Genomic DNA, 17,036 nt, shown 5'->3' with positions numbered 1-17,036 from the left:
TGTAAACTTGGATATAGACCACCAAGAAGAGGTTGGGGGAGTCGTACCCCAGGGATCGGTTTTGGGTCCTACCCTTTGGAACATCCTTTATGATGACGTAATGGAAATAAGGGTGCCTCAAGGAGTAAAAATAATCTGCTACGCAGATGATCTGGCTGTATTAACCACAGCTGAAACCTCCGAAGGAATGATACGCAAAACCGAAGAGGCTTTACACTATATATACTTGTGGATGAATCAAAACCAGTTGGAAGTTGCACCAGAGGAAACAACTGCTATTCTTCTAAACCGAAAGACAAAGATAGGTGGTATACAATTTAAAGTCGGTGGGAAGTACGTTAAACCAACTAATACAGTGAAATACCTCGGAATAATACTAGATAGAGGGCTAACTTACAGTCAACATGTAAAAGATGCTTGCGGAAAAGCAAACAGAACTGTCAAAGCTATATGTGGACTACTTCCGAACCTAAAAGGACCGTCCTCAAAAAAAAGAAAAGTTCTTGCGGTATCAATGCAAAATATAATTCTGTACGGCGCTCCTGTATGGGTCGAGGCACTAAAATTCCAACGGACGAAAAATATATTGCTTTCCACACAGAGAAAAATGGCCCTAAGGATCTGTTCAGCGTATCGTACGATATCAACAGATGCCATGTTGGTTATAGCTGGGCTGATCCCGCTGCATTTAGCAGCTGAGGAAAAGCGAGAGTTATATGTCAAAGCAGAGATTAACGATGAGGTGAAAATCTATCAACGACGAGGTACCTATCAAAAATGGCAACACAACGTGGAGGACTGGACAAGTAGGAAACACGGAGACGTGGACTATTATATTACGCAGTTTCTTTCCGGGCATGGAGTCTTCATGGACTTCTTGAACAGAATAAAGAAAATACCAAATGGCAACTGCATGTATTGCGACGAAATCGACGATGCCGAGCACACGTTGTTCTGTGGTCCGAGATGGGAAAACGGAAGGTCTGCCTTATTGTCGGATGTAGGAATGTTAACTTCGGACACCTTGATTATGGAAATGACCAAAACTAGCGAAATATGGGGAAAGGTAGGGGCATTTATGAAAGAAATAATAATAGAGAAAGGAAAAGATGAAAAGGCAAGAAATCCTAAAAATAAATAGAATAGAATATAGATAAAAAATAACATAGATAAGATATAAACCCCAAGATCACGTACGAACCCGAAGTAATGCCATGCGGCGGTTCCGGGTAAGGGTGAGAGGAGGAGCTGACTCCTCGGAGGTGGACTTTTTTAGTGGGTAACAATTCGACTCTCACACTGTTTGGGGTTCGTCTCTATGATCGTTTCTCTCGAGATGGTGATGGGAACGAGCACCACCCGCCTATAAAAGGTTTTTTACCACCCCCTCAAAAAAAAAAAGAAAAAAAAACTCATTCGCAACCACTAAATTTTTGACTTTGTTGTACTTTTGTCATTGCGATGTGGACAATTTGTCTCAAAAGTCTCCATTTTTTATGAAGTTCTTGTTTTTGTCTCAAAATGGTGTTTACTTTTTGTCGTTTTCGACTGGAGGTGGCGCTTCGTGCGTAGAGAAATTTATTATCCTAGACTTTTCAAGATTACCATATTAATTGTCATTTTTTGACGTTTGTACAAAAAGAAGTTTTATATACATATTTATTTTCTTTTTGTAGTTCTCTGCAAACTTATTTGTTTACAAGAGGGTAGTGATGGCGCGACAATTCTTTTTAGTAAATCGATTCAAACGATTCAACTTCTCAAACCGAACCTACTGATACGACTCGTCCAACTTTTAGTCCCCAAACCAAAAATGGAGTTTCGCCAGGTGGCGCTTCGTGCGTAGAGAAATTTATTATCCTAGACTTTTAAAGATTACCATACATTTGAACAAACTGTATTCTAAGCTATACATCGATTTTTATGATTATTTTGAATATTTATTCAAATGAATGGTTCATTAATTCTACTTTTGCTGAGATTATGGCAATTGCTTGGTACTAGGGGCTGATTATCGATTGCTACCGACGGCTCTCAAAATATTTCCATTATTTTTTTTTTTTAATTTTCAAGTTAAATAACTCGGTTATTATTAATTTATTTTAAAAATAGTAAAGAGAAAGTATGTTTCTTTTTGCCAGACCACCCATTAAAATACTTGCACTTATTTCTGGTACACCCTGTAAAATCTGATAAAACAGTTACTCCTCTTGTGAAATTATTTTATTATTTCCTGAACTAACTTGAATCCAAAGTTCACAGAATAAAATATAATTTGCTAAACTTTACCTGAACTCAGATGACATCAGTATAAAATATCAATGAACATTATCGTCAAATTAGCGAATGAGTACCTGTTAAGTGTTTACATGTTACGTTAGCGCAAATTATTAATGATTAAAAAATAATTCTTTTCAGATAACAGTATTTTTTGTAGTTGCTAAGAATGTAGAGATAGGAAAACTTTTTATATGAAAGTATAAAAATGATAAATATGTTCTATTCGGTTGCGAAAAAAATAGGTTTCATGGGACATTCGCCATTTCTATAAAACTTTGAAGGTAGTAGTAAAATATAAAAAAATAATGTATAAGAAAATATATCTTAACGAGTCTACAGTATGTTCCCGGGGATTGTCTTCACTTAAGAGGGGAACAACTTTTTTAATATTGACATTTTGAGAAAAAAATCATAAAAAATTTTGCTTGTCTCAAAGGGTTAATCCTGTTTATACTTTTCCAAATATTCATACTGTTTTAGAGACAATTAAAAAAAAACATGAAAACATAGTTGAATTTCTTCTAATTCTTAAAACTCAAGACGCGTTTCTATGGCAATATAATTTCATTTTCATTCTTTGATAGATTGTTATTTATAGAATTTTAATTAACGTCGTATTTCTTGCTGGTTTAAAATGTTAAAGAAGTTATACATACTTAGTTGAATTATTTCTTATGGAGTATGCCTAATCTAATGTACAACTAACTAGTACAAAAAAAGACATACTAATAAGTAACACAACACTGACATTAGATATAGTTGAAGGATATATATTTGGAACAACTAATACACAGATCCAGAAATCAACGGAAGAATTAAGTTAGCATGGAATAATTATGGAAGAAATTCAATCACATTCAAATCTAGAATGCCACTTTATCTAAAGAAGAAAACATTCGCCTAATGTGTACTATCAGTCATGACCTATGCATGCGAAACCTAGACACTTAAAACGGACATTATAATGAAATTGCAGGTCGCACAACGCTCAATAGAACGAAATGTGCTGGAAATAACCAACAAAGACCATGATGATGATGAATCTATTTCGTATAACTTTTTTTAAACATCGCAATAAATAAAACCCTTCTCCATCTTATGAATATTTCTCATGCTGGGTACAAAATAAAGTATATTATTCGTATACCTATACAGGGTACGTCTCAAAAGTGACTCACCCCTATAATTTTTTTATTTATTCAGATAAAAATCGAGATTTAGTATGTTAGTATATGATATAAATTAGGATTGATTGACGTAATCAATTAATTGTTTTTGGTCACTTCCTGTTTCACCGGAAATGATTACAACTTTTGATTTTTATTTGATATCTTTATTTGATAGAAAATGACATTCTGAAAAGAAAGACATACCATACGTCTTTACATTTTCGAATATATGGTTCATTTGAAATTGCAACATGCGATATATCAACAGGTTGACACGAAATACCAAGTGTGTACATGGTACCAAATTATTCATAAGATAGAAAACAAATTTCTTGCAGTATAGGTATATAATAAAATTATATAAGGATTCTTGCCACTTAACTACTGACGCACCATGTATACTCTTATTTCAAGGTTTCACATTTAGGTATTTTAATTTAGGTATTGTTCAAATGATTCGTGTTGAGGACTATTCAGTACTGCGCAGTAGAGATGGGCATTTGGATTGAAAAAAAAAACTTTTGAAAACTTTACAATAGAGTAGTCTTTAGTCAATTTAGTCAAGAGAGTCGACAAAAAATCGTCTTTTAGTGCGATCCAACAGTCTCAACAACAATATCAGCCGTAACAGCAAAGGCTCTTATTCTGTAGCAGACAAAATAAATCGCATCATGACTATCGTAAATTCTTCGAGGCTGTAAAAGAAGTATACGGCCCAACTAAGAACGTAAGCAGCCCAATCAAGGCACAAAACGGTGAACTTCTAAAAGAGGAAGAGCAAATCAGAAATCGCTGGAACGAGCATTACAGCCATACCCTTAACCAAGATAACATCTCCAATATACAAGCACTAAACAATACCTCAGTATAACACCATCGATGTATTAGATATCCCAATAACGGAACAGGAAATAAAGGCCTCCATAAAACAACTTAAAAACAAAACAAATCGGCTGCCTGTGACGCGATTCCAGCGGAAATCTATAAGTGTGCAAGTAAAGAACTTTTAGGCCATCTTAAGGCTCTCTTCGATGTCATACGGGAAAGCGGAGAGGTACCTCAGGACTTTCGCAACGCGAATATAGTGAATATATTTAAGAACAAAGGAAGTGCATCAAATTGCGGAAACTACCGAGGCATTTCACTACTGGTTATCAGAGGAAAAGTTCTCGCAAAAATTATGTCAAACCGCCTTCACCCACATATAGAAAAAATACTCCCAGAATCGCAAACGGGCTTTGGCACCAACCGCGGTACCGTTGATTCCATATTCTCCGTCCGCCAACTACAGGAAAAAGTAAAGGAACAGCAGAGTAAACTTTATGTTGCATCTATCGACCTAACTAAAGCCTTCGACTCTGTAAACAGAGATGCACTTTGGGCAATTATGCAAAAGTTCGGAGTGCCCAACAAATTTCTTACTGTGTGTAAAAGCTTCCATAACAACAACATGTGGAGAGTGTCACATCATGGATCACTGAGCGATCCCTTCCTGACAAATACAGGAGTTAGGCAGGGATGTGTCCTAGCTCCTCTCCTATTCAATATATTCATGGCAGCGCTCTCTATTATAGTGGACTGCAAACTGCAAGAAAGAGGAATGGGTGTTAGATACAGGTATGACGGCGGTCTGTTCAACATAAAAAGACTCAGGGCAAAAATACGTATAAAATTCATCACAGAACTCCAATACGCTGATGACTGCGCTCTAGTTGCAAATACGTTACAGCAATTACAGGAAATGCTGAACACATGTACCTAGGCATACGAGACTTTGGGCCTTAAACTGAACATCGATAAAACTAAAATCATGTGCACTCCCCCGGAAAATCATAACAGCTCTATAAAAATCGGAGAAGAACTATTGGAATATGTATCGGAATTTAGTTACATAGGCAGTTTGATTTCGCAAAAGGCAAATATCGACTTTGAAATTCAGCACAGAATCAGTAGCGCCTCAAGAGCATCCTGGAAATTAAAAGACAGGGTTTTCTACAATCATGACTTGAGCACAAAAACGAAACTTGCAGCGTATCGAGCAGTAATAATCCCCACCATGCTATATGGAAGTGAAACCTGGGTGCCGTACCGCCAGCACACGAGCGCATTAAACAAGTTACAACAGAGACACCTTAGACAACTGTTAAGAATCAAATGGTACCACCATGTCTCAAATGTATCAGTCCTTGAAAACGCAAGCTGCGAAAGCGCTGAAGTCTTGATTACTAAATCTCGCTTAAGATGGGCTGGCCACGTATGCAGGATGCAAGAAAACCGCCTACCAAAATCTCTTCTTTACGGTGAACTTGTAGAGGGTAAGAGGAAACCGGGTGGACAACTCAAAAGATACAAGGATGTTGTTCATGAAAACTTAAAGGGGATAAGTATGCAGCATCAGTGGGAGGAAGCAGCGCACAATAGAACGCAATGAAGGAGAATTGTAAATTCAGTTAATAACGACAACCAAAAAGTAATGAGGCAGCAAAGTAATGAGATTTTTGAATGTCCGGAGTGCGGAAGAGAGATAACATCACGTATCGGGCTTTTCAGTCACCGAAAAGCTCATGACAGGAATCGCCTTGCGTAACCAGCTTTTGATGCGTGTCAAATACTCGTCAGCGAGTAATGGTAGTAAGTAAGTAAATAAGGTATTCATTCGATTTGAGAAATTGAATCATGTGAATTTATTGACTAAAGAGAAATAGTCACAAATATCGCCAGCTTCAGGTGTTAATTAAAGTTTGTCTTGCCTTAGGACCGAAACTGTTTATTTCTCCTGTCATCAGAGTTTAATAAAGACAACTTATGTTTAATATGATATTACCTTGTTATGAAAATATCTTCTCTTTTTATTGTACCATCAACTAGTTTGGCCTTTAAAGCAGCACCTACTTCTTTTTCGTTACCATAAACATGGGCACAATCAATATGACGATAGCCAATATCAATAGCATCTTTAACTGCTTGTTCTACTTCGCCTGCTTTAGACTGAAATAAATGAGCATAATCTAAATTCATTTTCCAATTATAACTTTGTTAACTATTAAACTTCATACAGAACCTCGCAATTAGTGGAATAAATTAGTGGTTTCAATTACACTTTATACATTTTAGTTTACGATCATTCACAATGTTTAAAAAACACAATTAAAATTAATACCGTATGATCGAAAAAAAAGGCGTCCAGTTGGCTGAGAAATGACGATCGATGACATTTCCCATATAAATTTACATTTAAAATGACAGCGATCTTCATTTCATAGCCATCGCTGACGCCGTTTTTTCTCGATCATACGGTAGAATATCCTAGCAACAGTGTGAGTTAGTCAGTTATATCCATAGAGAACGCCTAATATTTAGCTTTTGAAACAATCCATTTTTGATTTCGAACCACTATTTCTCGTGACGAAGGAATAAAATCAAAGACCAAAATGACATTTCACGCAAAATTTGAGGTATAATTAGTGCAGAAGTTTGTTCCTTTAATTGCAATTTAAGCATTCAGAACGTCAAAATTAGTGGCAGTCATTTTCAATTAGTTTCTATTAATAAAAGTTACCACTAAATAAATACTACTACTAAATAAAAGTTAACAAACATTTGACTTTTCCACTAATTATACTTCAAAATTTGCGAGTAATGTCATGTTAGCCTCTTGAAATCTGTCAAGAGAAATTGTGGTTAGAAACCAAAAGTTAATTGTTTCATAAGCGAAATATTAGTTACTAGCGTGTACCAGCGACTTAATCATTTGTAATGGTGATGATAAAGCAAAGCAAGAATTTACATTAAACTGGATAAAATTTTCTGACATTTATGTCAGCATGAGAAAAAACAATATGGCGATATTATTATATAACTTGATAATATTTGAAGGGTAGTTTCATCTCGTTGGAATTTGACTTTCGAAAAATCCGTTTGCCAAAAATAAGCTTTTTACGTCAAGCAGTTTAAGCAGAATCGTGGTTAAGAAATTACCCAACTTTTTGGAACACCCTGTAGGATTTTTTAAAAAAATTCAAAATATGTAAAAAAAAACAAATAAAGTATGCTTGTCCAAGCGTTATCCCGAAAGACTAACCGTTTTTTAAATAACAAATATTGTAATATTTGAGGGGCGTTTTCACCCTCTTGGAATTTGAGATTCGAGAACCCCCCCTTATCGAACCTCTACACCCCACATTCAATCCGTTTACCAAAAATCAGCTTTAAACGTCAAGCAGTTTAAGCAGAATCGTGATTTCTCAATGGCCATATTTTATGAAACACCCTGTATAAATTTATAAAAATTTTTAAAATATGTAAAACAACAAAATAAAATATACGTGTTTAAGAGTTTTCCCGAAAAACTCACCGGTTTTTAAATAAAAAATATTTTAATATTTGAGGGATAGTTTCACCCCCTTAGAATTCGAGTTTCGAAAAATCCCTTCTTATCGAACCTCTACACCCTAAAGTCAATCTGTTTTCCAAAAATCAGCTTTTAACGTCAAGCGCTTTAGCAGGATCGTGATTAATCAATGACCAGATTTTTCGAAACACCCCGTATACATTTTTAAAAAATCTTAAAATATGCAAAAAACAAAATAAAATATACGTGTTTAAGCGTTTTTTTTGGAAACTTGACCGTTTTTTAAATAAAAAATACTGCAATATTTGAGGGGTGGTTTTTCTCTTGGAATTGGAATTTCGAAAAATCCCTTCTTATCGTACCTCTACACCCTAGAATTAACCTGTATGCCAAAATTGAGCTTCTTTCGTTGAGTGGTTTGAGCAGGATCGTGATTAATCAGTATGTCAGTCACTTAAGGATTTTATATATTAGTATAGATTCACTATGGATACAACTGACTACCGCAAGCTGTTGCTAGGATATGCTATTAATTTTAATTGTGTTTTTGAGACATTTTGAGTGATCGTAAACTAGAAAGTATAAAGTGTAAAACTTGATTCAGAACCTCGCAATTAGTGGAATATATTATTGGTTTCAATTAGCGTAGAGGTTTGTTCACCTATTTTTAATGTAAGCATATTTAGAACTTAATAATTAGGGGTAGTAATTCTCAGTTAGCCGAAAGAGTTTAAACCAAACTTTTGACTTTTCCACTAAATTATACTCCAAAATTTGCGAGGAATGTCATTTTGCCCTTTGATTATCATCCGTCAAGAAAAATTTTGGTTAGAAATCAAAAGTTTATTGTTTTATAAGCTAAATATTATGCTTTCTCTATGGATACAACAGACTACCGCATGCTGTTGCTAGGATATGTTATTAATTTTAATTGTGTTTTTTTAGACATTGTGAATGATCGTAAACTAAAAAGTATAAAGTGTAATTGAAACCACTAACTTATTCCACTAATTGCGAGGTTCTGCATGAAGCTTTAAGCGATATAGGGATATAGGTAAAGTTGTTCCATTAATTTGAAATAAAAATATATAATTAGCAACAAATCATCATTTATCTCTATATATTAAAAAAATATACATCTTATATTATCTTCATTAGCGTCTATCTTCATAATTTATCCATTTAGGCAGCTGTAACAAAGAACACCAATTAGCTTCATATAACCTAAATAATACTGAGAATATAAATTAAAATATGTTTATACTAACCAGCAGCAGCGGATTGGCCATATCCGTAGGCGGAGAATGGGTAAGCACTAAACGATCCATATTGGTATGGGGTGTAGCCTTTGTAGGAGTTGTAACTGTATGGGGTATAAGCACCAGAATATGCCGATGAACTGTATGGACCGTAATATCCGTAGCTAGATGAACCATATGAGTTGTAGGGATAGGAACCGTAGGTGTAAGAGTTGTATGGGTAAGAGTTAGATCCGTATGCGTAGGAATTGTATCCAGGGTAGGATGCAGATCCGTAACTGTAAGGGTAGACTGAAGAACCATAACCAGAGTTGAAAGGTCCGTAGGAGTAGCTGGAGCTGTAAGGAGCGTAATATCCGCTGTATCCAGATCCATAGCTGTATGGGTATCCATATAAACTGGCGTATCCAGAAGAGTAGCTGGAGCTGTATGGTCCGTAGTAGCTGCCGTAGCCAGCATAATTGTATGGGTAGTTTGAGCTATATTCAGAAGAGTAAGGTCCATAATAGCTGCTGTAGGCATTGTATGGTCCATAACCATAGCTGGAAGAACTGTATGGGCCATAGTTGTTAGAGTATCCATATCCGTAAGAGCTCTCTTTGTTGAAATACTGTTGGATTAAATTTTTGAAGTAGTTATATCCAGTTGGAGCGTATTGTTGGTATTTCGAGCTGGCAGATGGGTACCCATAACCATAATATGCTCCGAAGGCGTAGAAGGCTTGGTAAACAGACGACACGGCTCTGTAAGCATATTGGGCCTGTTCAGCAATAGTCTGGAAGTTGAATTTTTCAGCGGCTTGGTAGGCATTGTAGAATGCTTGTTGAGCAAACTGAATTTGTTGGGCAATGTATGAAGCTGAATAAGAACCTTCTTGAACGGCTTGGTAAACAGCCTGTACGTACTGCAATCCTTGTTGGATTTGTTGGTTGATGTAGGAAATACCTGGTGCTGCTTCAGATTCTTGGGCAAATCCTTGGGCAGATTGCAAGGCAGCTTCGGCGTAGTACTGAGCTTGTTGTAAGTATTGGCTTACGTAAGAACTTCCTGCTCCATATCTGCCATACCCATAGCTTCCATATCCGTAGTTACCATATGCAGAACCACTAGCATACCCATATGATGATGGTCCGTATTGGCTCGATTGGGTGAAAGGGTAGGAAATTGGTCCTGCAGACGCAAGTGCCAAGAAGGCAAGGAAAGCAACCGACTTCATCTTTTTTTCCTTCTGTATTACACTGGAAGGTGATCGATTAACTGATGCTGGTCGAATATTTTACGTCGGTATTTATAAGAAGAAATTATCGTTGTTTCACACACAGTTCCATGCTAGTAACACTTATCAGAATTGATAATATTTATGTTAATAAATTCAACACACAATTATGTTTTAATTGCTTAAAAATAACATGTTTGTTACAAATTTAATTAACACTTTTGATATAGTTTTTAAGAGGTGAAAAGTCGCAGTGTGGTCTTTAGATATGAGTTGATTGTAGTTTAATTAGTTGCCAGGCGAAAAAATATTAAGTACAAAAAATGAAACATGAAATTGTTTTCTATTTATAGGACACTGGCGTGTACCAGCGACTTCGTTCGCCTCAAGTTAATCATTTGTAATGGTGATGATAAAGCAAAGCAAGAGTTTCCATTAACATACAAACTGGATAAAATTTTCTCACAGTTATGTGAGCATGTGACAAAAGAATATGGCGATATTATTATATAACTTGGTAATATTTGAGGGGTAGTTTCATCTCGTTGGAATTTGACTTTCGAAAAATCCGTTTGCCAAAAATAAGCTTTTCATGTCAAAGAATTTAAGCAGAATCGTGGTTAAGAAATTACCCAACATTTTGGAACACCCTGTATGATTTTTTAAAAAATTTCACAATATGTAAAAAAAACAAATAAATTATGCTTATCCAAGCGTTTTCCCGAAAGACTAACCGTTTTTTAAATAACAAAAATTGTAATATTTGAGGGGCGTTTTCACCCTCTCGGAATTTGAGATTCGAGAAACCCCTCCTTATCGAATCTCTACACCCCGCAGTCGATCCGTTTACCAAAAATCAGCTTTAAACGTCTAGCAGTTTAAGCAGAATCGTGACTACTCAATGGTTATATTTTATGAAACACCCTGTATAAATTTATAAAAAATCTTAAAATATGTAAAACAACAAAATAAAATATACGTGTTTAAGAGATTTTCCAAAAAACTCACCGGTTTTTCAATAAAAAAGATTTTAATATTTGAGGGATAGTTTCACCCCCATAGAATTCGTGTTTCGAAAAATCCCTTCTTATCGAACCTCTACACTCTAAAGTCAATCTGTTTTCCAAAAATCAGCTTTTTACGTCAAGCGCTTTAAGCAGGATCATGATTAATCAATAACCAGATTTTTCGAAACACACTGTATACATTTTTTAAAAATCTTAAAATATGTAAAAAACAAAATAAAATATACGTGTTTAAGCGTTTTTTCGGAAACTTGACCGTTTTTTAAATAAAAAATATTGTAATATTTGAGGGTTGCTTTCACCCTCTTGGAACTGGAATTTCGAAAAATCCCTTCTTATCGAACCTCTACACCCTAGAATTAACCTGTATGCCAAAATTGGGCTTCTTACGTTGAGTGGTTTGAGCAGGATCGTGATTAATCAGTATGTCAGTCACTTAAGGATTTTATATTTTACTAGTGTGTACCAGCGACTTCGTTCGCGTCGAATTAATCATTTGTAATGGTGATGACAAAGCAAAGCAAGAATTTCCATTAACATACAAACTGGATAAAATTTTCTCACATTTATGTCAGCATGAGAAAAAACAATATGGCGATATTATTATATAATTTTTTAATATTTGAGGGGTAGTTTCATCTCGTTGGAATTTGACTTTCGAAAAATCCGTGTGCCAAAAATAAGCTTTTTACGTCAAGCAGTTTAAGCAGAATCGTGGTTAAGAAATTACCCAAATTTTTGGAACACCCTGTATGATTTTTTAAAAAATTTCAAAATATGTAAAAAAACCAAATAAATTATGCTTGTCCAAGCGTTTTCCCGAAAGACTAACCGTTTTTTAAATAACAAATATTGTAATATTTGAGGGGCGTTTTCACCCTCTTGGAATTTGAGATTCGAGAAACCCCGCCTTATCGAACCTCTACACCCCACAGTCAATCCGTTTGCCAAAAATCAGCTTAAAACGTCAAGCAGTTTAAGCAGAATCGTGATAACTCAATGGTCATATTTTATGAAACACCCTGTATAAATTTATAAAAAATCTTAAAATATGTAAAACAACAAAATAAAATATACGTGTTTAAGAGTTTTTCCGAAAAACTCACCGGTTTTTAAATAAAAAATATTTTAATATTTGAGGGATAGTTTCACCCCCTTAGAATTCGATTTTCGAAAAACCCCTTCTTATCGAACCTCTACACCCTAAAGTCCATCTGTTTTCCAAAAATCAGCTTTTTTCGTCCAGCGCTTTAATCAGTATCGTGATTAATCAATGACCAAATTTTTCGAAACACCCTGTATCCATTTTTAAATAATCTTAAAATATGTAAACAAGCAAAATAAAATATACGTGTTTAAGCGTTTTTTCGGAAACTTGACCGTTTTTTTAAATAAAAAATATTGTAATATTTGAGGGGTGGTTTCACCCGCTTGGAACTGGAATTTCGAAAAATCCCTTCATATCGAACCTCTACACCTTAGAATCAATCTGTATGCCAAAATTGAGCTTCTTACGTTGAGTGGTTTGAGCAGGATCGTGATTAATCAGTATGTCAGTCACTTAAGGATTTTATATATTAGTATAGATTAGTATAGATTCACTATGGATATAACTGACTACCGCAAGCTGTTGCTTGGATATGCTGTTAATTTTAATTGTATTTTTGAGACATTGTGAGTGATCGTAAACTAAAAAGTATAAACTGTAAAGCTTGATTCAGAATCTCGCAATTAGTGGAATAAATTAGTGGTTTCAATTAGCGTAGAAGTTTGTTCACCTATTTTTAATGTAAGCATATTCAGAACTTAATAATTAGTGCTAGTAATTCTCAGTTAGCCGAAAAAGTTTAAACCAAACTTTTGACTTTTCCACATGTTTTCCACTAATTATACTTCAAAATTTGCGAGGAATGTCATTTTGCCCTTTGATTATCATCCGTCAAGAAAAATTTTGGTTAGAAATCAAAAGTTTATTGTTTTATAAGCTAAATATTATATGCTTTCTCTATGGATACAACAGACTACCGCATGCTGTTGCTAGGATATGTTATTAATTTTAATTGTGTTTTTTAGACATTGTGAATGATCGTAAACTAAAAAGTATAAAGTGTAATTGAAACCGCTAATTTATTCCACTAATTGCGAGAAGCTTTAAGCGATATAGGGATATAGGTAAGGTTGTTCCATTAATTTGAAATAAAAATATATAATTAGCAACAAATCATCATTTATTTCTATATATTAAAAAAATATACATCTTATATTATCTTCATTAGCGTCTATCTTCATAATTTATCCGTTTAGGCAGCTGTAACAAAGAACACCAATTAGCTTCATATAACCTAAATAATACTGAGAATATAAATTAAAATATGTTTATACTAACCAGCAGCAGCGGATTGGCCATATCCGTAGGCGGAGAATGGGTAAGCACTAAACGATCCATATTGGTATGGGGTGTAGCCTTTGTAGGAGTTGTAACTGTATGGGGTATAAGCACCAGAATATGCCGATGAACTGTATGGACCGTAATATCCGTAGCTAGATGAACCATATGAGTTGTAGGGATAGGAACCGTAGGTGTAAGAGTTGTATGGGAAAGAGTTAGATCCGTATGCGTAGGAATTGTATCCAGGGTAGGATGCAGATCCGTAACTGTAAGGGTAGACTGAAGAACCATAACCAGAGTTGAAAGGTCCGTAGGAGTAGCTGGAGCTGTAAGGAGCGTAATATCCGCTGTATCCAGATCCATAGCTGTATGGGTATCCATATGAACTGGCGTATCCAGAAGAGTAGCTGGAGCTGTATGGTCCGTAGTAGCTGCCGTAGCCAGCATAATTGTATGGGTAGTTTGAGCTATATTCAGAAGAGTAAGGTCCATAATAGCTGCTGTAGGCATTGTATGGTCCATAACCATAGCTGGAAGAACTGTATGGGCCATAGTTGTTAGAGTATCCATATCCGTAAGAGCTGTCTTTGTTGAAATACTGTTGGATTAAATTTTTGAAGTAGTTATATCCAGTTGGAGCGTATTGTTGGTATTTTGAGCTGGCAGATGGGTATCCATAACCATAATATGCTCCGAAGGCGTAGAAGGCTTGGTAAACAGACGACACGGCTCTGTAAGCATATTGGGCCTGTTCAGCAATAGTCTGGAAGTTGAATTTTTCAGCGGCTTGGTAGGCATTGTAGAATGCTTGTTGAGCAAACTGAATTTGTTGGGCAATGTATGAAGGTGAATAAGAACCTTCTTGAACGGCTTGGTAAACAGCCTGTACGTACTGCAATCCTTGTTGAATTTGTTGGTTGATGTAGGAAATACCTTGAGCTGCTTCAGATTCTTGGGCAAATCCTTGGGCAGATTGCAAGGCAGCTTCGGCGTAGTACTGAGCTTGTTGTAAATATTGGCTTACGTAAGAACTTCCTGCTCCATATCTGCCATACCCATAGCTTCCATATCCGTAGTTACCATATGCAGAACCACTAGCATACCCATATGATGATGGTCCGTATTGGCTCGATTGGGTGAAAGGGTAGGAAATTGGTCCTGCAGACGCAAGTGCCAAGAAGGCAAGGAAAGCAATCGACTTCATCTTTTTTTCCTTCTGTATTACACTGGAAGGTGATCGATTAACTGATGCTGGTCGAATATTTTACGTCGGTATTTATAAGAAGAAATTATCGTTGTTTCACACACAGTTCCATGCTAGTAACACTTATCAGAATTGATAATATTTATGTTAATAAATTCAACACACAATTATGTTTTAATTGCTTAAAAATAACATGTTTGTTACAAATTTAATTAACACTTTTGATATAGTTTTTAAGAGGTGAAAAGTCGCAGTGTGGTCTTTAGATATGAGTTGATTGTAGTTTAATAAGTTGCCAGGCGAAAAAATATTAAGTACAAAAAATTAAACATGAAATTGTTTTCTATTTGTAGGACATCGTTAATACTACATAGTTAATATAATTATTAAAAACAGTTTTAGTACGATACAGCCACGGGCAATCAAAGTTAGTAAATGCAAATCACAAATCAGTACAATACAAAAATGTGTTGTATTTCTCTTTTTCTTGCACAAATTTATATTGTTTGACTAACTTTAGTGAATATTATGTCATTGTGCTGTGATGTCTAGTGAATAATTATGACTAATAAAAGACTAAATAAAGATTTAAAAAAAATGAAAAACATAATTCAGAGTTTTCGAAATCTAATGTCCCAAGAACATTAATTTAAGATTATTAAAAACTCATTAGTTTATATTAAAAAAGATTTATATTAACGATTAAGTTAACTAAAATTCTATTTCTTGATATATTTGTTACAGTTTCTTTATAAAAATATGGTATTCCTTGGTATTCTTTTTTATTTAGTTATACTATCTATTAATTTATTTGCTTAAAATAATATCCTATCAGAATACACAAGAACCAGATATTTAATTTCGGATTGATAGTGTAAACTAATACCTTTTTTTTAATTATACAGGATAGCTCAAATGGAATGTTACATTAAAGTATTATTGTAATTATTGTGGCTGTATATTTTTTCCTCAGAAGATTTTTTATACAGGGTGGTGCATCTCATTGGTCAAGCAACATCTCGGACGAAAACGGAAAGATTTAGAAACAAAATATTTTATGGGTATATGTGGAATGGTAATGTGCACGATTTAAAATTATACAGGGTGTTTCAGAACTAAGATCCATAGCAAAGTTATATTTTTTTCTTATGGAACACACACACATTCGGTATTTTATTTCATTTTTGGATACTTGGGCCTAAAAAGGCATTTATTATAAGGATTAAATATGTTTAACATCTTTGGTATTTGAGAAGATATTTAAAGATATTTAAATATGCATATTACAATAGAATAGATTATCAGCACCCTGTATATTACTTTTCAGAATTAATTCTGTGCTGTGTTTAAAGGTAGAGAAATAAACTGAAAAAATTATTTCTTCCTTAAATGTATACAAGGGTACCAAAAATTGCTGATCTACTGTAAATATTTATTTTGCTTAAAAACTTCGTTATTTCAACACCCCCTATTTTTTGAAACAAATCGCTGCAGATTCAAATGCTCTTTCAAACTATATTAGGTTTCCTCTACCTATCTAGTTAAGATTTTGAATAAAAAGTGATTTTTCAATAAAATGGCAATCAAGATGGCTGGTGTTGTCATGGAAATTTTCTAGTGACAGTAACTATTTTTTAAATTGGCATTAGTTTATGGAGTTTATTATTTAGATTTATAGCAGCCTTATGAACAAGGATAGCAGTTTACTTAAATTTACCTACAATAGTTTAGTAAGTAAGTATTTATTATTTTATCAAGAAAAACAAAGCAGTATCTGCTGGTGGAACAAATGGATATGTTATTTTGTGAGCGATTTTATTTTGTGAGGAAAATTGCTGCTTGGCCTCAAGGTCTTTATGCTCAAAGATATCCAAATAGGAATCTTCCTGATAAGCGTTCCTTTCAAAAACTACTTGTCCTATTTTCCTGATAAAGTAATAAAAACATATTTAATAAATATAATTTATTAAACTATTAATCAATCTACTATAAAGAATTACGAAGATATAAGAATATAGGATAATTATGAAGTTGGTGATAATTATCATTGGAGATCCTCGTTGGAATGAGCGACAGAGCTTTTAGCGAAATATGTATTCAGAAACAGGATTTATTTGGATAATAAAAATAAAATAGCAAGGTT

The 17,036-nt window shown here is 34.4% G+C and overlaps 3 protein-coding genes across 3 annotated transcripts in view; all 3 read right to left on the bottom strand.

Annotated features, from left to right (window-relative positions):
• Nucleotides 1-17,036, bottom strand: part of LOC115886882 (aldo-keto reductase family 1 member B1-like) — a 46,046-nt gene that overhangs the window by 10,741 nt on the left and 18,269 nt on the right. Inside the window, exon 2 of the mRNA XM_030906209.1 lies at nucleotides 6,274-6,437. Coding sequence (XP_030762069.1) covers nucleotides 6,274-6,437 — 164 coding nt within the window. The remainder of the gene's footprint in view (nucleotides 1-6,273; nucleotides 6,438-17,036) is intronic.
• On the bottom strand, nucleotides 8,893-10,326 carry LOC115886880 (prisilkin-39-like). Its single transcript, XM_030906207.1, has 2 exons — nucleotides 9,069-10,326; nucleotides 8,893-8,990 (listed from the first exon to the last, which is right to left on the bottom strand). The coding sequence occupies exons 1-2, from the start codon at nucleotides 10,273-10,275 to the stop codon at nucleotides 8,983-8,985; spliced, it is 1,215 nt and encodes a 404-aa protein (XP_030762067.1). The 5' UTR covers nucleotides 10,276-10,326; the 3' UTR covers nucleotides 8,893-8,982.
• On the bottom strand, nucleotides 13,511-14,947 carry LOC115886879 (prisilkin-39-like). The gene is made up of 2 exons (XM_030906206.1): nucleotides 13,687-14,947; nucleotides 13,511-13,608 (listed from the first exon to the last, which is right to left on the bottom strand). The coding sequence occupies exons 1-2, from the start codon at nucleotides 14,891-14,893 to the stop codon at nucleotides 13,601-13,603; spliced, it is 1,215 nt and encodes a 404-aa protein (XP_030762066.1). The 5' UTR covers nucleotides 14,894-14,947; the 3' UTR covers nucleotides 13,511-13,600.

This window comes from Sitophilus oryzae, unplaced genomic scaffold (assembly GCF_002938485.1).
Source record: "Sitophilus oryzae breed Bouriz unplaced genomic scaffold, Soryzae_2.0 scaffold_499_pilon_pilon, whole genome shotgun sequence".
Taxonomy (NCBI): domain Eukaryota; kingdom Metazoa; phylum Arthropoda; class Insecta; order Coleoptera; family Curculionidae; genus Sitophilus; species Sitophilus oryzae.
The sequence above is the reverse complement of the archived record's forward strand: the minus strand, read 5'-3'. Positions and strand labels throughout refer to the sequence as shown.

What these genes read in the sequence shown, in the direction of transcription:
- LOC115886880 (XM_030906207.1), bottom strand. Translation starts at nt 10,275, where the DNA reads ATGAAGTCGGTTGCTTTCCTTGCCTTCTTGGCACTTGCGTCTGCAGGA.
- LOC115886879 (XM_030906206.1), bottom strand. Translation starts at nt 14,893, where the DNA reads ATGAAGTCGATTGCTTTCCTTGCCTTCTTGGCACTTGCGTCTGCAGGA.